This window comes from Coenobita brevimanus, chromosome 43 (assembly GCF_032717465.1).
Source record: "Coenobita brevimanus isolate Jiangsu-jjx chromosome 43, ASM3271746v2, whole genome shotgun sequence".
Lineage (NCBI taxonomy): Eukaryota > Metazoa > Arthropoda > Malacostraca > Decapoda > Coenobitidae > Coenobita > Coenobita brevimanus.
In genome coordinates, this window is record NC_136996.1 from 15,177,399 (window position 1) to 15,202,808 (window position 25,410).

The 25,410-nt window shown below is 44.7% G+C and overlaps 1 protein-coding gene across 1 annotated transcript; it reads right to left on the bottom strand.

Annotated features, from left to right (window-relative positions):
* Nucleotides 1–6,934: 6,934 nt before the first annotated feature.
* On the bottom strand, nucleotides 6,935–8,437 carry LOC145397839 (uncharacterized). Its single transcript, XM_080270875.1, has one exon. It carries the CDS (start codon nucleotides 8,435–8,437, stop codon nucleotides 6,935–6,937), a length of 1,503 nt encoding a protein of 500 aa, XP_080127001.1.
* Between the last annotated feature and the right edge of the window lie 16,973 nt (nucleotides 8,438–25,410).

Genomic DNA, 25,410 nt, shown 5'->3' on the forward strand with positions numbered 1-25,410 from the left:
TTTGTTTTATCTGCATTTACCCTTAAACTCTTTTGGCCCATACCATCTCTCCATTTCCTAAACCTTTCCTCCGCCTCCCTTTCATTCTCTGCAATCAACACCAAATCATCAGCATACAACAACTCCCACGGGAGTCCGTTTCTAAAGTCACGTGAAAGGGCTTCAAGTACCATGATAAACAACATGGGACTCAAGACTGACCCCTGATGCACACCAACATTCACGGAAAACTCATCACTCAAATCTCCATTCACTCTCACGTGGGTGTGAGCATCCACATACATGGCTATAACCACCCTATCCAGCCACTCCTCCAAGCCAAGCTTTCTCATTGCCCACTTCACCACCTCTCTAGGGACTCTGTCAAAGGCCTGTTCCAAATCAACAAAAACAAAATAAAGATCCCTTCTCCTACCAATATATTTTTCCTGAAGCTGTCGAACAATGAATATGGCATCAGTGGTCCCCCTACCTGGCATAAACCCAAACTGCATCTCATCAATATTCACTCTTTCTCTAATCATACCTTCTAAAACTCTCTCCATTACATTCATTATCTGATCTAAAAGCTTTATACCTCTATAATTTCCTCTTTCCAGGGCATCACCCTTCCCTTTATACACATTTACAATTACACTCTTCAGCCAATCATCTGGGACAACACACTCATAAATAATCCTATTTATCAGGTCAGTGACTAAACTCACCCCTATATCGCCTGAGGCCTTCAACATTTCGGCAGTCAACCCAGACACACCTGCTGCCTTCCCCTTCCTCATCCTGCCTATTGCCTCACTCACAGTAGCAGTATCAATCAAAGGCCAAGGACCAGACACTGGATCTGCTGGCTCCAAACCTTCCCTGTCCCAGTCAAACTCCTCATTCATCAACCGGTTATAATGCTGTCTCCATGCATCTTTAATACCTTCACTGTTCGCCACTACCCTTCCTTCATCATTCTTCACACACTGCTCACCTATGATATCCCGATTATCTCTCTTCACCTGACCTGCCACCCTAAATATATTTTTCCTTTCCCCATGATTTAGGTTATCAAGTAATTGTCTCTGTGACTCAGACTTTGCCCTATATACCTCTCTTCTAGCCCTACGCTTAGCAGCCAAATATTCCTCTTTGCTACCACCCTTCTTCCATTCCCGGAAAAGCCTTCTTTTCTCCTTAATTGCAGCTTCTATACCTTCATCCCACCACCAAGTTACTTTATGTCTTGGTGGTCCTCTTGTCCAGCCGCATGTTACATCAGTAACTCTCAAAAAATTGTTCTTGAGGGCTCTGTACTGTTCATTAACGCCTCTGTCTACAGCTCCCTGTTCAGCCACCACTCTCCTCAACTCGCTATAGAAGGCATTGCTTACTACTTGGTTTTCAGCTTCCATATTTTCCTCCTAGGAACATAAGTCCTCTTTTTCATCACTTGAACGTTGGGTCTGGTTAGTACTTGGATGGGTGACCGCTTGGGAACACCAGAAGCTGTTGGCATCCCTACATGTCAAGTGGGGTTGGTGGAGGATTAGTGCCCCTCCCTGTAAAACAATTAACTCTAAGCCCTTGGCCACCCCATCTGGGATACATGGCGTCTGGCAATGTGTTCTTTAAGCACCATATCACGAATCAATAGTTTGTGCTGCTGCACACACTCCTCACTTCCTATAACTTTAACATCCCTCAAATAACCTCCTATCAGCCCTCCTAACCAGAAAATAATCTTTTTTTTTTTTTTTTTTTTTTTTAAATAACAGAACGGACGAAGGAAAAACAAATGGAGAAAAAAAATAATCCATACACCAGATTACTGGTGTCCTCTGTTCATAAAACATCTGTAACATTTAGACTTGAACAGTTGTAGGTTGAAATTTGGAGGAAAACAACTCTGGGGAAGCGAGTTCCAGAGAGATGCAGTTCGGGGAATGAAAGAATTCTGATAGGCAGAAGTTCTGCAGTATGGTTGAGTGACATTCCAGTCATGAGCGCTACCAGATGCCCGTGTAGCACGAGGGAAGGCATGGAGAGGTGGCACCATGGACGCAACTTCGTCTGAGCATTTGCCAAAAAAATATCTGTAAAATAACGCAAGGGAGGCAACATTCCTTCTTACTTGCAGGGGAGGTAGTTTATATGTAATGGCAGGGTTGTTAATGATTCTAACAGCTTTATTCTGAATTTTGTCTAGTTGTCTTAATGCAACCTCTCCACAACCATTCCACAAGAGTGAGCAATATTCAAGCTGAGAGCGCACATGACTCTTATAAATTATAGCTAACTGCTCATCGGCGAAGAAGTTACGGACTCTGTACAATAATCCAAGTTTCTTTGAGGCGGTTTTAGCAAGTGATCTGACATGAGAGGTCCAGCTGAGGGCACTGTTAAGTGAGACACCAAGAATTTCAATACTTTTGGAGATGGGAACATTAGTAGCACTGAAGGTAATGTACGAATCTGGCAATATCTGTCTATTAGTAAACTGTATATATTTAGTTTTACTAGCATTAAAAGAGACAAGGTTGTTTTGTCCCCATTCACTGATTGTAGATAGATCTTGATTTATGGAGATGGCTGTATTGAGTTGAGAGGTAGAGATATTAGACTTTGTAAATGGATGTCTGAGTGTGAATGAACTATGTAGTGTTGAGTCATCTGCATATGAGTGAATGGGATTGTGAGTGACAGATAAGAGATCATTATTATGAACCAGAAATAGGGTTGGCGCCAGAACTGATCCCTGCGGCACGCCGGCGTTAATTGAGTGGAAATTCGAATATACATCATCTACTTTTACTCTTATTTTCCTGTCACTAAGATAAGAAGAAATCAAAAGGAACAAAAGACGTTAGTCCATAGCAAGGGAGTTTGGACAGCAGGGAACGGTGCCATACTCTGTCGAAAGCTTTAGGGATATCAAGAGCTACTGCATGAGTTTCTCCAAAAAGATCAATTCATTGATGGATGGTATGAGTTAAGAGATTGAGTATGTCAATGGTGGATCTTTCGTGGCGAAAACCGACTGCTATTTCCCCCAGACTCATACGTAATTAACCTACTGTCTCTTTTCCTAAAATATGTGTTGCACACAATCATGTCCGTTGCCTCCCCAGACTCGAGTATCCTTTCCCCTTCTGCATTCCTTAGACCATACGCACATCCCCCATGCACTCCTTCATAACCTTGTGCTGCTTCACCTACATGACCATTTAAGCCCCCTACCAAAATCACTATCTCATCATCCCGCATACCACCCACTACACATATTAAATCATCCCAAAATCTATCTTTCTCTGATTCATCCAATCCTGCCTGTGGAGCATGTGCCGATATAATCGCAGCTATCTTTCTTCCAAACAGAATTTTCACTACCAATATCCTATCGCTTACTCTCAAAACATTCATAACATATTAAAATGTCTCATTTTAAACAGCTTGACAAAAACTTGGTTTGGAATCAAGAGATGTGCGATTAGTACTCGAGAAATGTGGTACAGAAGTGGAGGACGACGAGGTACTGGCAGAAGTGATCGGTGAAGTGCTACTCTTACTGGTCGTTGGGGAATATTATTCATCTGGTGCCCCTGATCAACCCCCTGATCAACATGTAGCCGAAATCTCTTGATGTTTCTCAACCAGCTGCTAGTTCCTGTTCCACAGAAGTTGCTTCCCACACTTCATAGTTCGTATTGTGCTTATTAATTAATTTATTATTTAGCTACAGATTTTTAGCTGCATTATATTCATTATTGGGTGCTGAAAGGATGCTGCTCCTGCTGCCTCCTTCCACAGACTCCCCATTACATGTGGCAAATTTTGCTTTATACCCAGCACAACTGCTAACTTTGATTTCCTGTGTTCCAGTTTTCTTAATACATAATCCCAAATACCTATAACATCTACTCATCTAATTTTATCATTCAACTTTATCTTAGAATTACCCAGATCCTCCTTCTAACTGCATATCATTACTTTACTTAAAATTAAATTTGCCGTAACTTTTCATCAGTGACAGATCCACTACCATTTTACATGCTGATACCTATGTTATAAATTTAATTACAAGCTGGCCTACAGGCACCTACAGTTTTGTTAATTGTATCACAGCAATCCCACTTCCGGAGCTGTCTGGGGCCACAAAGGCTGGGTTACTGCAAGGGGATCTGTCTCGAAAAGTTTGGTTACAACTCATAAAAGAATCCAAGAACTACTGTATGAAGTTCTGCCCATTAATTGACATCAACCCATACGGGGTCTACAAGGTTATTGGTCAGAAGATGGTCAACACATACCCAAACATCAAGCGAGAGGGAATTCATCCGTGGGTAAGATTTTCTTCTTCTTTTCTGCTTGACGTTATATTCTCTTAAGGAAAATGCTATGAAGATTTCATCAGTAGCCAAGGGGAGAAACTTCTTGAGCTTACTCCCAAGCAATTCTGACTATTGCAAGGGGAAGCCTTAGCATGTTATCCCATGCTTAACCTGTTACTCAAGTAGCTAAATGCATTCACACACACCAGAGAACATCCTTCCCCACTACTATTGCAACTCATTTTTTACTACAGCGATACAGTACCAGTTCTCCTTTACAGACAACACACTCAAAGTCATTTGACTCTTGCAACCTACCGGTACCTCTTTCACCCAACCTCCACAACACTATACAGAAGGGAGTTACTAATGTCCACCTTCCACACTGTAGCCACATGGCCAATTTCCAATGTCAAACTTCTCTTCAACAGTCTAACCCATCACGTCCCGACCGATTTTCCACCACTGACTCCCCCCAGTCCCGACCAATTTTGTAAAAAAAAATTTTTTGGCTCAAACCACTTTTGGTGAGAAACATTGAAAATTCATAGAGAAATCGCTCACCTGAGGTTTAAAATACTCGATACAGGTAGCAGTACCTCCTTACTTTATAGGATTTTCTATCAGGCTGGCTCCAAAGAAAATGAGTTATATGGGAGGGTAACTATTTCACACCACTCATAAACGGTATTTACTTATTTATTTATTTGGTACGAATTTATACGTAGTACTAGAGTATATTGGTTTTCAAACAGTAATATAGGCATTATAAGCATTGTTTCACTCACTAATTCATCAATATACCTGACCTTTTATGGCAACATTAACTGACCATCATTTCTGACTGTTTCTTCCTCATGTAAACTTTGTCCTCCACATTGTCAACGATTGGGGAATCACTATTGGCCAGGTCACTGGTAACAGGTGAATTGCGGAGACAATGGCATGTGGGGGGGGTGGAGGTCATGCGGGTAAGGCATTTTCTCTGCTTGGCATCTTATAGAGGAAGATGGCCCGTGTATCCGTACCAAAAATCACTGCAAAAATTGAAAATTGTGCAAATTACGAACCTTGCAATTGCACGACATGCCAGTACGTCGATGGGTCTAGCTGTGACAATACGTTGGGACGTACTCATATGTTGATGGGATGCCTCGGGCTAATCATGTCTTTGCTTATGTTCACCTCCAAACCCATAGCATCCAAGCCCTCATTCCAGTTCCTGTACTTTTCCATAGCTTCCTCCTCATTTGCCATGATTGACCATGTTGTACCTATCCCATAAATATCTTTACATTTTTGTAATTTCACTTCTTCGGCCTACCCAACCCTCTCTCAAATACATTCATATATAAATGTATCATTCTCATTTGCTCTAAATTTTTAGACCATTTTTACTTGCATTAATGTGCAAATTTTAACACTTTCCTAAGAAGACCATAACTAACAAAAAAGACTAGGAAAGGATTGTAACCATTAGAGATATACTATCCTCATTATTCCATAATTTTGTAAATTCAAAACTTCCTTGATTTAGATTTACTTATTATTTTTTTTTTTTTCAGAGCCAATTTACTAAAGCCCTCTGTCAGAGTATACACACGGAGCGCTTCAAGAAGAAGAGGAAGAGTGAGGGTGAGCGGCCACAACTGTCACCACCAAAGAGGTTTTGTATTATGAAGCGCACTGTGGCTGATACTGGCAATCTTCTTCCTGATGCTGAATATGAAAAGCATGTAGAAGAGCTGCAGAGACAGTGGAAATCTACATCCCACACTGAAGAAAGCATCTCGACAATCCTCAAGGAGACCTCACCAAACAGGAGACTTTGGCAGTCAGGACTCCCAAATGGAAAATTATCTCCTATAATAGAGAAATTTCCATGTTTGGGAGATGGATGTTATGTAAGTACCTGTATAATAATTTAGAGCATAGAATTAGTATTGTGTAACTTATTTCAGAATATGAGGAGAATTTCTTTGTCAAAAGAAAGTTACAGTCAAAGTATTCTTCACCTCTGGGTCCTGTGTGTATGCTTATTGAAGGACACAGAAGTTTTTCATTTGCAATCCTAGTATTTATTTTTTTATTTAAAATTTCCAGTTTATCTATAGTCTTAACACGGAGAGACATAGCCTTGGATCTCATAGTGTAATTTCTGTTGTATTAATCGTTCTAAGGTAGTACTGGTATCTCCCTCCAGTTTTTAAAATTGATCTTGTTCTCTCCTAGTACCGGTATGCTTTTATGATTTGCTCTTCCTGCCACTAGAGAAATTTTTCAAATACGAAAAGTTGATGCATGGTATATGGATCAGTGCAATAATTATGATGATATAACACACCCAGTTGAGGGTGTTGCATCTTCTTTCAGCATTTACTTGATATATATTTTTGTAATATCCGGTACTAAACTAACAAATACATTACTGGTAACAACCAGGTCGTGAAGGTAATGCAAGGACTTCTGAACGACTCCATGTCAACATGGAAGAAGCAGTTGGAGGACATCATCAAGACTCTTACCGGTGGTGGTGGTGGTGGAATATTAACCTCAGCGCACTGAGGTACGGGCAAACATGAGCCCGTTAAGTGGGATGCCTTGCTTGCATCATCATAAAATTAGCGAGGAGGAGGGTAGTTGGACACCACCCGGAGCAGCGTGGAGAGTGGCACTCTTGATAAAATCTCTGGGGCATCAGTGATGTCCACCCCTGTACGTATAAAGTCGGTACCCAGTCGCGAGCGGAAGGCATGTGCGACTGGGCATCTCAAGATATAATGTAAGAGTGGCTCTTCCTCCACTTCGTGACAGTGCTCACATGGGTCTGGTCGGGTATGAGCAATTTGATTGTAGGACAGGTATCCTAAACGGAGGCGGCGCAGATGCACAAGAACATTATTGGGGACGGCAGACAGTGATGGCAGTGGCTCATATCTCGTGGCTACCGCGTACCAGGTAGCCGATCGGGAGGCTTCCGTGACACAGAGACGATGGTCATCTCGAGCCCACTGCCACACTGTTGCCTTAGCTGTATTAAGTGTTCTGCGTAGACCTTCCCTAAGAACAAAAGTGATCTCTGGGAGGGAGCACGCAGAATGCGCCGCCTGATCTGCACACTCATTACCCGCGAGACCAACGTGCCCTGGCACCCAGTGGAGGATTACCTTATTTCCACGGCTTGCTATGCGAGCTGCATATTTGTGAATGAAGGACAACAAAAACTGATTGTCCTCCAGGGAGCGTGAATGGATGTTCTGGATCGCTGAGAGTGAGTCAGAATGAATCACCACGCTGTCATATTTCTGTCTGTAGGCATGCCGTAAAGCCTGCAGAATAGCTGTAAGCTCCATCTGGAACACAGATACATCCTGTGTAAGGCGCCACGACGCCACCACATTCTTACAGACGAAGGCTGCCCCAGCAGCTCCGCCTGCAGTAACTGAGCCATCAGTGTAGAAGTCTACGGTCCTTTCATGCCGCAGCCCTTCCACCCGCTCAAGAGCCCGTTGCCGAAGGAGAGCAGGGACGGAATCCCGTGCCCCGCCCCCCTCCGGACAAACAAACTCAAAAGAAGGTGGTGACCAGGGTGGTGGGTCAGTGTAGCCCACACAGGGTGCATCTGGTTCCTCGCAGATACCAGCAGCCACTCCCAGCCCATGCATCGCAGCAACCAGCCCACGGACCAAGTCTCTACCAGGTGTATTATCTGGAGGTCGGGCAAGCAACCGTGTCAGCAGAGCTGAGACCGCAAGCTGGGGTCTACGCTGCACAAGCTGGAGGACAACTGCTGTAGCCCGGAGTACGACCCTACCTCTCAAAGAGGGAAGGCCGCCTTCCAGACGGAGGTTTACTATTCTGGTCCACATGGGGGCGCGGAGCATGATGCGTAGTGCTTCATTCTGAATCACCTCCAGCGATCCAGCCACTTTCGGGGGCAAGCTTGTCAGACAGATAGCGCTGTAGTCAACCATCGACCGGATGGCGTGCACATAGAAGGTGCGGAGGACTCCAAACGAGGCCCCCAGTCCCTTTCTAGAAAGAAATCGAAGTGCTGCCATCCGAGTCTTAGCCTTCTCTCGCAGGTACCTGATATGACTTGTGAACTTTAACCCCGCGTCCATTCACACTCCCAGATACTTATGTGTAGTCACACACGTCAATGGTTGCCCTCCCAGCAACAACGGAAAAGCCGGTGGGCGGAGACCAAAGGGCATATAGCGAGTCTTTGCCATATTGACCTTTAGCCCCAGTTCCGCCGACTTCCTGTATAGCCGTGAGAGGGCTTCATTGGCTTGTGTGTAGCAGTCTCTTCTCGGGAAAACTAGAACCAGATCGTCCGCATATGCAAGAAGCGTGACTCCCCGGCCGTAATTCACATCTAAAAGCCCCTCCATCAAGATGTTGAAGAGGATGGGGCTTAGGACACTGCCCTGAGGCGTGCCGTTTTCGTGTGAATATGACGGGGAGACACGTCCTTGGAAGCGGACGCTGGCAGTTCTCTCAAGGAAGAAGTCCTGAATCCATTGTAGGAGTTTGCCTCCCACCCCTCGAGCCACAAGGGCACTAAGAATAACCAGGGGGCTTGCCAGCTCAAAAGCTTTTTCTAGATCGAGGAAGACTGCCATCCCCACTCCACCCCGAAGCTCCCCGAGGAAAGACGCCAAGCAGTGTGCAGCACTGCGGCCGTGATGGTAAGCAAATATCCTCGGGTGTAGTGGACCCAGACGCCATGTAAGTCTTGCCCTCACTACCCTCTCAGCTGTCTTTCCTATACAACTGAGCAGGGAGATGGGACGCATGGCGCCTGGGTCGTTTGGCTTCGGAATGGGGTGGATGACAGCAGTCTTCCACGACCTCGGTAATCGCCCCTCAGACCAGGAGAGATTTATCAGATCTAAGAGTCGCTTCTTTCCACAATCTCCAGCATGGGACAGTATCGAATAAGTAAGCCCGTCTAGCCCAGGAGCAGTGTCAGCCCTGCGCCGCAAAGCTACCTGGAGCTCATCATCCGTGATGGGGCAATCCGCCACATCAGGACAAGCACAAGCTTTTCGGATAACCGCAGCGCGAGAGTCCGACAGTTGCTCCTGTTGGGCTAGAACGGACCTCTGGAGATTGTGGGAGGCCGAGCGATCTGCAAAGTGTTTAGCCAGGCGGTCAGCCTCTAAGGCCGGGTCAGGGTGTGACGGCGGACGAGAGGGGCGGGGATCGGTGATGGACCGCAACCTTCTCCACATCTGTCGGAGAGTGGAGTGAGGTCCTAAAGTCCGACACCACCAAACCAACGCCTCTTCCCGAAGGCGACGCTTCTCAACCAGGACGTGTCGGGACACAGCCTCCAAGCGTCTTCGAAGAGGTGAGTTTCGACGCCGCCGGTAATCTCGACGCGCCGCATTCAGCTGCCTATTCAGCTCCCTGACTTGGTCACAGTAGAACCAACCGTCCCGGTATGACCTCGAGAATCGCCGCCTCTGAGGGATTGCCTCTGTGGCAGCTTGCCTGAAGACACAGGCTACTTGATCCGCCAGTCTCTCCAAGTCTGTGGGGGGGGGGGATGAGGAAAAAGCGCCGGCTAGAGCTCGCTCGAAAGCCGCCCAGTCCGCTCTCTCCACATCCCACCGTGGTGGCGGGTCAGGAGGTGGGAGGGGAGTTAAACCTAGCTCAGTAACTATAGCAAAGTGGTCACTCATGAGGGTGGGGTGTATGGACCAACGTGCCAAATCCACTAAGGAATCTGACACGAAGGTTAAATCCAGACGCCCCCCCCTAACATGAGTGGGTCCTGTGACATCCGTCAACAGAGACACACCAGCCATTTCCTCTAATACTAGGGCTATGTGCCGTCCTGCCTCATTGGACCTTTGCGTTGATTGCAAGAGGTCATGGTGCGCATTAAAGTCGCCCCCAAAGAGCACGGGCTTCCTAGTAGCTTGGGAGAACAAGTCCCCCAACTCCAGGGCAGCACCGGGTCTGCTGTATACATTGTATACCGTGAGGGACGACTGAGCAAGTTGTAGTTGCACACCATGAACCTCTACATCAGTTCCACAGAATGGAGCGGGCTCACACACTGTGAAAGCGATGTGGTCCTGGACTAGAATGGCACATCCTCTAGTAATACCCCGGACATAAGGGAGGAGATGAGTGGTGTATCCCGGCAGACGGAACGGGGATCTCTCCCCCAACAGTCTCTTGCAGAAGGAACACGTGAGGTTGGTCCCTCACTGCCGCCTCCTGGAGTAGTGAGAGCTTCTTCAGTACTCCCGCACAGTTCCACTGCATGATCTTGAGGGAGGTGGGGATCCCCGGTCTGGGGAAAGTTGGAGCCGTGTGCCCGACTCCTCCTGTGGCACATGCAGAGACCGTGGGGCCTCCCGTGAGTCCGCTGGGGAGCGCTGGCGACTGCGGCTCCGACTGTGATCTTTTGGTGAGTGCAGCCGGCGATTGCGGTGCTGGCACCTGTTCCTTGGTCTCTCCCTGGCACCCTCGGGAACTGTGGGAGCTGAACCCTCCTGTTCTTCGCCCTGTGATATCAGTTTTGTCTGTGATGGCTCCTGTTCTGTGGCCTGTGATGTTGTGGGTATCGCCCCAGGATACAGCTTGTCCGTCTCCACATCCAGGATTGATTTGGCCCTTGCCAGGAACTGTTCCTTCGGCACCGTGGTTGGTATAAACTCTACCATGAGCTGCAGGAGGTGCATCGCAATGGACTTCCCAACCTCCATCACCTGCTCCATGGTGACTGCTGGTTGAGCCGGGGCCGTAGGAGGTGGAGGAGGAGGTGAGGGAGGCAGGCAGTAGTGGTGAGGTGTCTGACTGGGCCCTGACGACGGTGCAGGAGGGTTGTGGACCTCCGCCACTGTGGTGATGATCGTAGGTGTTGGGAGTGGTGGGAATGCTTCTGGAGCTAGAGCCGGTGCAGGTGGTGGTGCCTGACGTTGCTGCCCCCAAACAAAAGTGCCTGGAGGAGCTGGGGAGGCAAGGGAGGTCTGCTGCTGTTTTACCCAAGCCACTTGATTTTCTCTCCCCTGATTTACTCTCCGTGTTCTGGCTGGGCAGTTGGGGTGCCAGGCGTGATGTGCCCCCTTGCAGTTGGGGCATCTTGCAGTGACCGCCTCCTTTGCCTTGAATTTATTCAGGCATATCGTGGTGTCGTGTGGCCCACTGCAGATGCCACATACGAAGGGTCTGGTGCAAGTGGTCCTGTGGTGGCCATAGCGCTGGCACCGGTAGCACCTCAGTGGCTCTGGTGTGAAGGGGCGCAGCCAAAATTTGCCCCAGTTCCCTAGATCTAAAGACGGGACTATGGGGCCACGCAGGGTCACAAGGACCTGTATTGTTTCCTCCCTGGTGCGCTGATGCTGGCACCTCTCTGCCTCCTCTACTAGTTCGTGTCTGCGCAGGAGATCGAGTGGCATTCTCCTGGGGTACCCCATAACCACTGCCTTTGTTGTTTGTCCCTCTTTCTGTAGTTCTATGATCTTTACCATAGAGGCCACGTCCTCTGCTACCTGCTTTAGTTGTTGATATGCCACCTCTGTTTGAGGGATGAGGACACAGCTGTCGTCCCGGCCGAAGCGGTTCTGTACAGCTAGGTCCAGCAGCTGCGCCTCGAGAGTGGCTACCGCATCATATGAGGTGGCGTACCCCTCCTGTTGTGGTACTCTGAAAGCAGGGAAGGCGGAGCGCGGAGGCGGAGGTGCGGATACCGACACTGATGGGCGTGCCCGAGGCACTGGCCGAGCAGGAGGTGGTGTTGTAAAAACCTCCCCTGCCTTCCTGGTATTTTTCCGTTTTCCCCCTTTGGTTACCAGGGTAAAACCATCCTCATTGGCAATGGCAGGGGTTGCCGCAGGTGGTGCGGAGGCGGCCGGCGCAGATGTGGAGGTCGTGGCGGATGTCTGGGAAGGGCGGGGGTCAAGGGGTGCCGGCAGTGCAAGGTCCGTATCCTCTGTCGTGCGCGGTGGATTGCACGGAGCCGCAGTGGTTTCAGGTGTGTAGGAGGCAGGCTTGGTTTTCGGGGCGGGCGCTGGCTTTGAGGAGCCGCAGAGGTCTGAGGACGCCGGGAGAACTACATCCATGACCTCCGTGGTCCGCAGCATCTTGCGGGGAGCTGCTGAGGCTTCCGTGTGTGCACTCTCACCTCGGGATCCGATGGACATTCCTGCTTGTCCATGAGTGTTCGATGGTGGGTCAGTCGATCCCGTAGACGAGTTGCTCTCTCCTGACCTGTGCCTGGTTCGTTTCTGCTTCCCTGACGTCGGTGGCTTCCTGTTACCAGTGAGAGGCCGCGGTATCTTTGACTCCAGTCGTGGATCTCGGGATGCATGGGGCACCCGCGGGAGGCTCTTGGATGTCGACATCCTTGGCTCGCCCTCGTTGGCGGCCGACACACCACACTCACACTCTCAATCACACACACAATCACACAGAATTAAAGAAGGAGCCTACCTACTGTGGTGGAACTGCCCCCCCGCTAGCGGAGTACGACAGCCCTTGCCACAGCCCCGAAGGTCTTTGCCTAAACCCTAACAGTGTTTGGCCCACCTCTGCAGCTTCCTATAACCACCCCTACTAAGGGGCCCCCTTGTGTACCTGGCCTGCGCCAGGAAACCGCGGGGTTCGGCGTCGTACCACGTACCAGAGGACGCTAAGGGCCAGAAAGGAAGTAAAGTAGAAGGAACGAAAGACCCACGAAAGGGCGAGTGCACACAAGTGTGCGCACCCCGGTACACAGACGTGGGGGAAGACCAGAAAGCTTGGTCGGGAATACTGCAAATGCAATGCGAAGCACAGGATATAGTGATACGCACTAGGGCAGCCAGAAGACTACTGAAGTGATCTGAGACAAGATTCTCACACCACAACGGCAGTCAGAAAATGCGAAACAGCCGCAACAGCAGACACCTCAAGCACTGGCGTGAGACAAAAGGGCAGAGCAGCTCAATCAACGGCGAACCGGAGAGCTGTTACCCTTGTTGTGGCAAGACAGGAGCAGGAGGTGTCGATGGTACGGCGGTCAGCAGGAGAGTGCGACTCTTACCGACAGAGTACCTGCTTCTGATGACGCAATTGTAAGTACAGTACGGTACTGTAAATGCCTTCCCAGTTATTAATTTATAATGCAATCAGAGAACAGAAAATTGGCTTAAAATAACCCTCTTTAAAGGTTAGATGTGACAACACACTTTCAACCCAGATCAACTTTTCCTGTCTTAGTGACTTATAATTTAATTTAAGTGGCATACCATAACCATGTAATGTAGTTCCTTTAATCATGGAAACTTTTGCATGGTTCAGCCTTGGTCACCTGATAGTCATTCTTCATGCTAAGTAATCATGTGTGGCCTTTGCTATGAGGCAGATTTCCAGGACCTCATGCCAAGTCTTCTTTGGTCTGCCTCCATGCACCCGCTCACCTCCACATCTACATAGTTATGCATTTCTTCACCAGTCATCCTCACTCCTCCTCTTCATGTGCCCAAACCATACTCAACTCCCCTCAGTGACTAAGTTCACTGATGTTAATGCAGTCTCTCAGTTCATAGCTCTGACTAACTCCACTAATGTTAATGCAGTCTCTCAATTCATAGCTCTGAACTCTAACATTCAGTGTTACTTAACACCTCCATCTCACCATACTCATTTCATATTGATGAAACTTACAGATATCTTAGTTGATTGCCTTCATTTTACTGCCATACAACAGTACACACCTCACAGATGGGCTGTGCAATTTCCCTTCTTTACTTATGAGAGAGCCGTCTTGTTGCCAATGGAAATCATGCATATGTATGCAATGTACTAGTAGTTAGCATTTTTTTTTTTTTTTTTTTTCAGATTGAGCTTTCGATAGAAATATTTAATACTTTGATGTGGTAGGTGGGGGCGCTCACCATCCACTCACTTGATGTAGTGCAGCTCTCGGGTGTCTGCCCTTTCCTTTCCTCCATCCTTCTTTCCATCCATGCTCTTCTGTATTTCTTTCCTTCATTCTTTCCTCTTTCTTCTGCCTGCGGATGACATTACACTGCCTCTTGTGCCTTTCTTTCCTTCATTCTTTCCTCTTCCTTCTGCCTGTGGGTGACTCTACACTGAGTGACAAGCGAAATGGTTTCCTGTACACCAGGAAACCATTTACTACGCTGGGTGGTAACCATATAACCAAATTTTGGCGCCTGGTGGTTTAGTGGGTAATAACGGTGAAGGTTTATATCCAAGGGATGTTTAGGGTTTATTGCTCACGTAATGCCACTCGGGGATGAGTGAGGCTGGTAACTCTCATCTTAAATGCCAGGACCAACTTGCCTAGTCCCGGGCTCCTACGCTCCTCATGGGGCAACGTAGGATTGGATGATGGATGGATTTAATACTTTGATTGTCTTGGCCACTTACTTTCTTTTTCATTTTCAGGGCGATCTGCAAGTTGTGAATGTCATTAAGTTCATTGAAAAGTAAGTCAGATACAAGAGAGGAAAGGGACTTAAGTCAAAATCAATAATAACTGTTATTGGTTCTGAGAAGATTTCAGAAATTGACATAAATCAGCATTGTTGATCATCAGAACTGTCTCCACCACATCTTAGACTGTTTATGAATGTAATAAACGTTATGTTTTGGGAGATGGTTGTACTATAACCTGCAAGGAAGGATGTGGTACTGTAAATAGCGTGATAGTGTTACTAGGCTGTTAATACTGCTTTGATCTAGGTTACCCAAGGATATATTCTCAACTCTTAGGCTTTTTGCAACAGTTTGTACTCATAGATCCGTACAAACTAGATAAATCCAGTGATTACAAGCACTTTGTTGCTCAGTTTGATAGCTTGAACAGACAGTAAACTTCTACCATTTCAGATGTGTGACTGTTTTATGTCTTGAGTAGATTTTAATGCTTAATTAGAAGATTTATGTGTTGCTTACTTTGTGATTTGAACTCTGGTCAGAGTGGTATGGGTATATGAACTTCAGGGTGAAGTCAGATCAAGTTCTTCCTAATCTTCAACCATAGCTTTTGGTGGAATAATGAGTCATTTTTCTGCTTGCAAAATCATCAACTATTTTATATTTCCTTTTTTTTAATTTTATCTTGGTTGGTGTATGCACTTTTCTCATACAGTTTGATGTATGCAGCTAAATTAGAATTTTTCTGTTATGTGTATTGTTAGGTAATTACCATACTCTACTTTGAATATGAAGGAGCATTATAGTGTACTGGCAGTTCTAAGATTATAGAATACAAGTATTGTAGGGTTACCAGTGTTGCCTATCATTATTGCATTAGTAATTATCCATATCTTGGAACCTTTCTGTTAACCTGTATAATAGTTCATTTGTGGTTTAACTTGGGATATGCAATCATGCCCACTCTTATTTTTATTATGCACAGATATGATAACTATACTGTAGAGAAGAATAATGTGTTTTCGGATAATTTCTGTATGCTGTAAATATTGCCATTCAATTAAACTTAATGCAGGCCATATTTAAAAAAAAAGTCCTTTACATTGCATAATTAAGATAAACGGTTCATACCTATTGTGGATGGATATCATGGTTGTGCACAAAAATGGTGACTGATCATGGTTGTACACAAAATAACTTACAGGTACCTTAATATGCAAGTGTCTTGCCATATGGAAAGCCCCTCTAACTCGGATTATCGGGAGGGGACGCTGTCTGAGTTGTGCACCTGAGGTTTCATATTACTTGAACACATCTGTGTTTTAGGGAATTAGGCCACCCAGATTATTTGGCTGGGGAATACGGGGTCCGAGTTAGAGTAATCTGAGTTGGAGGAGTTTTACATAAGCTACAGATATGACAGGTCACTTGCATATTATGGCACCTATGTGTAATTTTGTGCACAGCAATGATTTTGAAGTACAGTCAACATACAATGAACCCTTTACTTTGAATAAGCAATGTAAAGGTCTTTTTTAAATAGCAGATAAAAAAAAAATGTAGTATATAATTGGGATTTAATAACTTGAGCAAAGGATTCAAGGAACCTATAAGGGCTTGTGACCTCAGGGTTTTTACATATATTTACTTATATATTTCAGTGCATATGCTTTGAAAATTATGCATTTATTTGAAATTAATTTTACATTATGGTAATATTTTATTGTGGTAGGTGGGGGCGCTTACCATCCACTCACTCGATGTAGTGCTGCTGTCGGCTGTCTGCACTTTCCTCTCCTCCATCCTTCTTTCCTTCCATCCTCTTCTGTCTTTCTTTCCTTCATTCTTTTCTTGTCCTTCTGCTTGTAGGTGACTTTACACTTCCTCTTTTGTCTTTCTTTCCTTCATTCTTTCCTCTTCCTTATGCCTGTGGGTGACTCTACATTGACTGACAAGCCAAATGGTTTCCTTTACACCAGGAAACCATTTACTACGCTTGGTGGTAACCATACAGTATAACTAAATTTTGGTGCCTGATGATTTAGTGGGTAATTAATGCACTCCAATCAAGTTGAGCTGGTGAAGGTTGATATCCAAGGGGTAGTTGGGGTTGACTGCTCATGTAATGCCACTCAGGGATGAGTGAGGCTGGTCACTCATCTTAAATGTCGGACCTACTGCCTAGCCCCGGGCTCCTACGCTCCTCATGGGGCAGTGTAGGATTGGATGATGGATGGATGTAATATTTTATTCAGCATCATCAAATACTGAATATATATTTGTATTATACATATACAATTTTGTAGTGCTTTGAGCAAAGCGTTAGTTGGCATTTTCTACAAAACATGTTTCTGTTAAAGTGTTTAATGCAAAACATTTTTCTTTTCTGTAAACATCTAGATGCGTTTTATAAGTGTAGCAATCGTATAAACACGTTTTTCTGTTTTTTAATAAACATAAACGAACATGTCTGTTTATAATTAAACCCATCTTTTCTGAAATGCTTGTGTTTTTAATGAAACAAATATTTTGAAATGAACGCAAAAATGTTTTACAAGTGTAACAAACAAACACATTTTTAGTATTTTTATAAAAACATTTAATTTTTACTGTGTAGTTAACTAAAATGAATATTAATAATTGAAAGAATATATATATATATATATATATATATATATATATATATATATATATATATATATATATATATATATATATATATATACTGTATACAGAGAGAGAGAGAGAGAGAGAGAGAGAGGAATAATTGTTACTGGTTGTAATAGTAATGAGTAATTGACTTAATACAGATGTGTCAATACTCATTACTGATTGACACTTATTTGCATTAAGGGAAAGACGAGAGGAAGGAGTAGTTGCAAGGAGAGTGGAAAGGTTACAAGAGGATGAGAAGAAGGCAGAGTATAAGAGAGAAGTGGAGGAACGATTGGGCAAATATGAATTGGAGCAGATGGGAGACGTGGAAGGTATGTGTAGGATATTTACAGAAGAAATATGTGCAGCATGTGATGTGGTGTGTGGAAGGAAGACAAGACGGAAGGGGGTGCAAGGAACAGCGTGGTGGACTGAAGAGGTGAGACAGGCTGTGGCACAAAAGAAGAAAGCATACAATGAATGGATGAGAAATAGGGGCGTGGAAGAAGTTGAGAGGCGGAAGAGAGAGTTATATATAGAAAGAAAGAGAGAGGTGAAAAGATTAGTAAGAGAGAGTAAGAAGAGAGTGGATGAGGAATTTGGAAGGATTTTGAGTGTAAAGTGGAGGGACTGTAAGAAAATGTTCTGGAAAGAGGTGAAAAGAGTAAGACAGGGTGGAAGTGAAGTTAGCAGGGGAGTGAAAGATAAAAATGGTAGATTACTAGTGGAGAAGGGAGAAAAAGTGAGCAGATGGAAAGAACACTTTAAGGAATTATTGAACATAGAGGATGGAAGTAATGCGAGTATAAGTGGCTGGGGAATGGCTGCGAGAAGGAGGGAGGTGAGAAGACGGGAAGAAATCAGTAGGATAGAAGTTGCGGAAGCAATGAAGAAAGTTAAATCGGGGAAAGCCCCAGGAATTGATGGAGTGTGTGGTGAAATGCTGAACCATGGGGGAGAGATAGTAGTAGAATGGATGTGGAAGATGTGCAGATTGGCCTGGGAGGAAGGTAGAGTCCATGAGGATTGGAAGTCAGGTATAATTATTCCCTTGTACAAAGGAAAAAGGGAAAAAGAAGTGTGTGGTAATCATAGGGGCATTTGTCTTCTTAGTATAATAGGAAAAGTGTATGGTAGGATACTTATTGACAGAGTTAGAGAAAGAACAGAGAAATTAGTTGGAGAAGAACAGGGAGGCTTTAGGAAGGGAAGAGGTTGTGTAGATCAGATATTCATTCTTAGATCTTTAGTGGAAAAGTTTCTAGAGAAGGGAAAGAAGTTGTATGCGGCTTTCACGGATTTGGAGAAAGCATATGACAGGGTGGATAGACAAGGATTGTGGTAAGTGTTAAGAATATATGGAGTAGATGGGAAGTTGATGAATGCTATGAAGAGTTTGTACGACGGTGCGAAGGCTGCAGTGCGTGTGGATGCTGAACTAAGTGCATTTTTCTCTTTGAAAGTTGGGTTGAAACAGGGATGTGTCATGTCACCATGGTTGTTCAATCTGTACATGGATGGGGTAATAAAAGAGGTACAAGGTAGGGTAGTGGATGTTGGAGTGGCCCTGGTGAGAGAGGATAGTGTTTGGAAACTCCCTGTACTGTTGTTTGCAGATGATACTGTGTTGTTGAGTGAAGACGAAGGGGAGCTGCAAGGCTTGGTGGATGAGTTTGGGAGAGTTTGTAAGAAACAGAATCTAAAGGTGAATGTAGGGAAGAGTAAAGTGATGGTCTTTGAGAGAGGTGAAGTCAGTGAATGTACAGCGAGGTTGGATGGTGAGGAACTGGAAAATGTGAGTACGTTTAAGTACTTGGGTAGTGTGATGAGTAAGGATGGAGGTTTGGAGGGTGAATTGCTTGAAAGGGTACAGCAGGGAAGAAAGGTTGCTGGTTCTTTGAAAGCAGTGATAAGAAACAGGGAAGTGAGCATGGAAGTGAAAAAGTTACTACATGACAGTATTGTGATACCAACTCTAACATATGGAAGTGAAGCTTGGACATTGTTAGAAGGACACAAGTCAAGAATGAGAGCAGTGGAAATGAGTTATTTAAGAGGAGCCTGTGGAGTCACATGGAGAGACAGGCTGACGAATGAGGATATAAAGGAGCGTTGTGGTGTGGATGTGGATGTGATAGGAAGCATTATGAGGAACACACTAAGGTGGTTTGGCCATGTGGAGAGGATGGAGGGTGAAAGACTAGGAAGAGAGTGTATGTGAGTGAGGTGGAGGGGGGAAGAGGGAGGGGGAGGCCGAGGACGAGATGGAGGGATGGGGTGGAGAGGTATATGAGAGAGGGGGGTGTGAGTTGGGGGCAGGGCAATGAAATGGCGGGGGACAGGGCGACTTGGAGGCGATTTGTTTGTGGCCACCCCAAATGGGATTGAGGCGTCTGGCAATAGATAGATAGACAAATAAGTGAAGAAGTTAATATATAGATGAAGTGGTGTTTGTTACTATGTTTAAGCTCTGGGAAAAATTAGTAAAAAGTATATTCACCCACTTAAGAGGTAGAATGATATCACTCAGGGTCGTGGTGGAAGATCAGGGTTGACTGACGTGAGAGGATGTTCTCAGCAACACTAGCACCGCACAACGTCGACTTCTCACTTTGGTGGCTGTGGAGAGTAAATGAGTAACGATGAGTAATGTTTAGTGAGTAACGATGAGTTAGCTGAGTAGGAGTGAAATGGGTCAGAGATACGTGGTATTTGCTGCTGTCGTCTGACCTGTTCACCCCTACATCAGCGTGGTGGTGATGGAGATAGAGGGTGGTTGGAGAGAAGGGTGGGGTCAGTGGGGGTTGATGTGGTTGTGGGTTGTGAGTCGTGCTGGTTCTTCGCCAGCAGTCGCTCTCTGTTTGCTTGTTCCGTAGCAATCGTTGATAGTTGTAGTTCGTTGGTTCGTGGTAGAAATTGGAAGATTGGTTGTAACAATATATTGTCAAACCACTGCCAATATAAAGTTGTGAGTCGTGTGGCTCGACTTGTAGTATTGTTTATTTTCTATCTTGATAATGTAGACCCAACTGTAGACTCGTAAACTCGTACACTCGTCAACCCGTAAACTCGTAGGCGTGGTTCATACGTTCGCGGCCACCAAAATAATATATCAGCTCTGTAATTAATTATATCGTAGTCGTAGCCGAGCTGTAGTGGACAGTGATTTAATTTGTAGAAGATAAACTCAGTTTACTTGTACTATATGACAGAAGATAAAGATGAATCAGGGGTTGATTGTAGTTTATTTTCTTCAAAAGGAAAAACTCAAGAATAACAGTGAGTATATTACACAAGAGTATAAGAGGTGAGAGCGTTTTGTGCTTACTAACTTCTCGCAGCCCACCATGTCTCTCTCTAGGCCCCCCTTCTCGCTCTCTCTCCTGACTCCTTCAACCTCCTACCTCCTTCTGTCCTCTTCTCCTGTTTCTATGAGAGGTTGTGTCACGTGGACTATACGGTTGAGTCAAACCTTCTAGGAGCCTGTATGTGTGTGTGTGTGTGTGTGTGTGTGTGTGTGTGTGTGTGTGTCATAGCTTTCCGGTCAAGTGTCACACCTTGCTGTCTTGGCATTCCTGAGAGAGAATGTGTGAACTCTATTTCCTCCAGGCCCTAGCTATGACTTTCACCTAACCTCTAGAATACCTATGTATGTTAGCAGCTATTATGTATTGTATTATGATATTGTAGAATCCTGACACAGGAAGCAGCAACAAAATCTAGAACGTTCTTTCAAGTCAGACTGAGGAGTATGCTACTGTACCAATACTGGAGGTCTGTTTGAAGCCTTAAGAAGGATTCATGATCCTGTTGAATGACGACTTTTTATTGGCTATAGCAAATCAGGTCTGAAGGTTGTTGTTCACAGTGGGAACATATTACCCAGTGTACAACTTGTTTTAGCTCCTGAAATGAAGGAAATGTACGAATCGATGTGAGTTTTACGAATCACGAAATATTGTTGCTTCCTGTGTTTATATGACAGCAGTGATGTGCGACAGCATTACAGTTTCTGTAGGTTGCCTCCTGCAAGTTCCCACAAAGCCAGTGTACACAATGTACAGAAATACCCACTCATCCAAGCGTAAGATATAATTCTTCTGTCTCTTCACATCACGTTAGGCTTCATGAAGAACATCATCAAAGTCTTGAAAAAGAGTGGTTCAAGTTTTGAACACCTGATGAAAGTCTTCCCTAAGATTATCGACACCAAATTGATGGAAGGCATTTTTGCTGGCCCACAGATTAGTACCCTGATGAAAGACAATCAATTCATACTACCCTCGAGGTAGACGAACTTAGGACTTGAAAGTCTCTTAACAGAATTTGTGCTGGTTTTTTGGGCATCCATCGCAGTGAAGATTACGTGGAAATCGTCGGAGAGCCTCCGTTTGCATAACTTGGGTGCCGCATGTCCCTTAAAATAATTTTTCTTCCCTCACATCTCAGGTTTTTCCAACAATTTTGGGTGATGTTAGTAGCGAACAGGGTGAACGTTTTCACCAGGATATTGCAGTAATGGAACAAAGATACCAAGGCAGAATTGGGGCTCGTATGATGGCGGACTATTGGTGGATGCTGACACAGGAACCGATTGGAGTGCAAAAAAAAAAAATACTTACTTTCAGTACCTGTATTTACATCTGAATTTACATTCAGCAATGAAATAATACACTTGAAGTATTTCTTCCTATTGCTTTTACACCCCAAATGATTTTTCTCGATTAGAAAACTATTCTCGGTATAGCCTAACCAGGTGATTGGTGCATAATGAGTTCTAACCAGTGGAAGAAAAGTTTCAAGGCTAAATAAAAAAAAAAAATGTGCACGAAAAAGGTAAAAAAAAAAAGTATTTGTAATCAGCACAGTCAGTTTAATCAAAATCACCCATTCTCATTTCTGAACTAGATGAAAAGTTGAAATTTGTCAAGTAGTGGTATCTTTCCCTATTCTGGCATTAAAATCTCCAGGCAGGATGAGTTTGCTATTATGTAGTATTGTGCAAATGGTAGAATCCTGAGAGGCATAAAAGGAATCTTTAACTGTCTCCTCTGAGTCAAACACTCAAACATAGGCACTGAGGAATCATGTATTTTGGCCTGTAGAGAATGGTATACACCAGCACATCAGCCTCTCTGATATACCCACAGGTGATTCTTGGATCTCTTATAGTAGATTGATTTGGACAACAAAGCCCATACCGTGTATATATATATATATATATATATATATATATATATATATATATATATATATATATATATATATATATATATGCGAGGAAGAAGGAACAAAAGGCCATGAGCCCGCAATAACAGTTCCATCCAAGGGAAAAACAAAATACAATAGATAGCCAAATTCAAGATCCGATCATTTCGAGATGCCTGGACACACTGCGCTTGAAAGACTGGAGATCATAGGCAGCAGGAAATACAGACAGAGGGAGACAGTTCCAGAGTTGTCCTGTTGCATAAATGAAGGACTGGGAGTAACGGTTTACTCTTGCATTAGAGAGTTGGACAGAAAAGGGATGAGAGTTTGCTGCTAGACGGATGCTAGCATCCGTCGTAGAGGTGGAGGAATGCATGCACACAGTTCACAGGAACAGTGACAATTAAAGTAGCGATAGAGAAGAGATAAAGATGCAACAATGTGGCGAAGAGCCAGAGGTTGAAGGGAGTCAGTAAGAGGAGGAGAGTTAATGAGATGAAAAGCCTTTGACTCCACGCTATTGAGAAGAGCTGTATGTGGGGAGCCTCCCCACACATGAGAGTTGTATTCCACACAGGGGCAGATAAAACCCCTGTATAGAGTCAACAACATGTGCAGGGGTAAAGATAGAAGGGAGTCGGCTTAGCACACCTAATCTCTTGGAAGCAGATTTTACAAGAGATGTAATATGATCTTTCCAAGACCCGAGTAAATGAAACCTCAAGCATGTTCAAGGATGATGCAGGATTAAGCTGAATATTATTAAACATTAGTGGGTATACCTGAGGAAGATTTTGTCGGGTTGATAGGTGTAAGAACTGAGTCTTAGATGCATACAAACAACCAGATTATTTTTACCCCAGTCAGAGATATGAGCCAAGTCAGACATTAGATGTGCCATAGCCTCATCCCTTGATTGTTGAAGAAACTGCTGAGATGGGCGTTGTGGGAACCGAATGGAAAGGGGAAGAGTGGAGTCATCAGCGTATGAGTGGATAGGATTAGATGTACAGCTTAGAAGGTCATTGATGAATAAAAGGAAGAGAGTTGGTGATAGGACAGAGCCCTGAGGAACACCACTGTTGATAGATCTAGGAGAAGAACGATGGCCGTCTACAACAGCAGCTATAGAACGACCAGAACGGAAGCTAGCGATGAAAGCACAGATAGAAGGATAGAAACCGTAAGAGGGCAGTTTGGAAAATAAAGATTTATGCCAGACTCGATCGAAAGCCTTAGAGATGTCAAGTGCAATGGCAAAGCTTACGCCAAAGTCCTGAAAGGAAGATGACCAGGAGTCTGAAAGGTAGGTGAGAAGATCGCCAGTGGAGCATCCCTGACGGAACCTGTTCTGACGATCAGAAATGTTGTGATAGGAAAAATGCCTTAAAATTTTTCTATTAAGAATTGACTCGAAAACTTTTGAAATACAGGATGTTAAAGCAATTGGACGATAGTTGGAGGGTTGGGAATGGTCACCCTTCTTTGGGACTGGCTGAATGAGAGCAAACTTCCAGCAAGAAGGAAAGGTACAAGTTGACAGACAAAGGCAAAAGAGTTTGCCTAGGCAGGGTGTAAGCACAGAAGCACAGTTCTTGAGAACAACAGGAGGGACTTCATCAGGCCCATATGCCTTGTTAGTATTGAGGCCAGTGATGGCAGAAAATACATTAGCTGAAGAAATTTTAATGTCAGCCATGAGGAAGTCAGAGGGGGGAAGTGATGGAGGAACAGAACTGGAATCATCTAAGGTGGAATTGGAGGAGATAGTCTGTGCGAAGAGTCCTGCCTTATCAGTAGAAGAAATAGCTACAGAACCATCAGAGTAAAAAAGAGGAGGGAAGGATGATGAGGTAAAGTTGTTAGAAAAGTTTTTGGGAAGGTGCCAGAAGGAGTGGGAAGAATTCGAGTTGGAGAGTTGAGAACATTTAGTATGGATGAAATTATTTTTACCAGAGCGAAGGACAGACTTAGCAAGATTCCGGGCAGAAACGTAAAGATGATATGATTCAGGGGTGGGTTGGCTCCAGTACCTTTTGTAGGCCCTCTCCTTGTTGCGGACAGCATTAGAACAAGAGTGATTAAACCAAGGCTTTCTTGCTTTAGACAAAGGATACGAGAAAGGAATGTATGCTTCCATGCCCAAGAGAATAACCTCCGTAATGCGCAAGGCACACCCGGATGGCTCCCAGCCATGGAAGCAATAATCATTCCAGGGAAAATCAAAGAAGTACTGCCTGAGGGCCTCCCAATCCGCGGCTCCAAAATGCCGCAGATGACGTTTCCCTGGAGGGTCCACAGGTCGTACCAGAGTGATAGGACAGATTAAGGTGATAAGGTTGTGATCGGAGGAGCTCAACGGAGAGAAAAGATTAACAGTGTAAGCAGAAGGATTAGTTGTAAGGAAGAGGTCAAATATGTTGGAGCTCTCTCCAAGGTGGTCTGGGATATGGGTATGGTGCTGTACAAGCTGCTCTAGGTCATTAAGGATAGAAAAGATGAAGGCTTGTTCACCAGGTGGATCAGTGAAAGGAGAGGAGAGCCAGAGGTGGTGGTGAACATTGAAATCTCTTAAAATGGAGATTTCAGAGAAAGGAGAAATGGATAGAATGTGTTCCATCGTAGAAGTAAGATAAACGAAGAATTTTTGATAGTCAGTAGAATTAGGGGATAAGTAAACAGCACAGATATATTTAGTCAGAGAATGACAGGAAAGCCAAAGCCAGAGTGTAGAGAATTCAGAAGAATCGAGTTCAGGAACACGAGAGCAAGATAAGTTGTTGGGTATATATACACAACAGCCACCTTTGGCTTTGAAATGAGT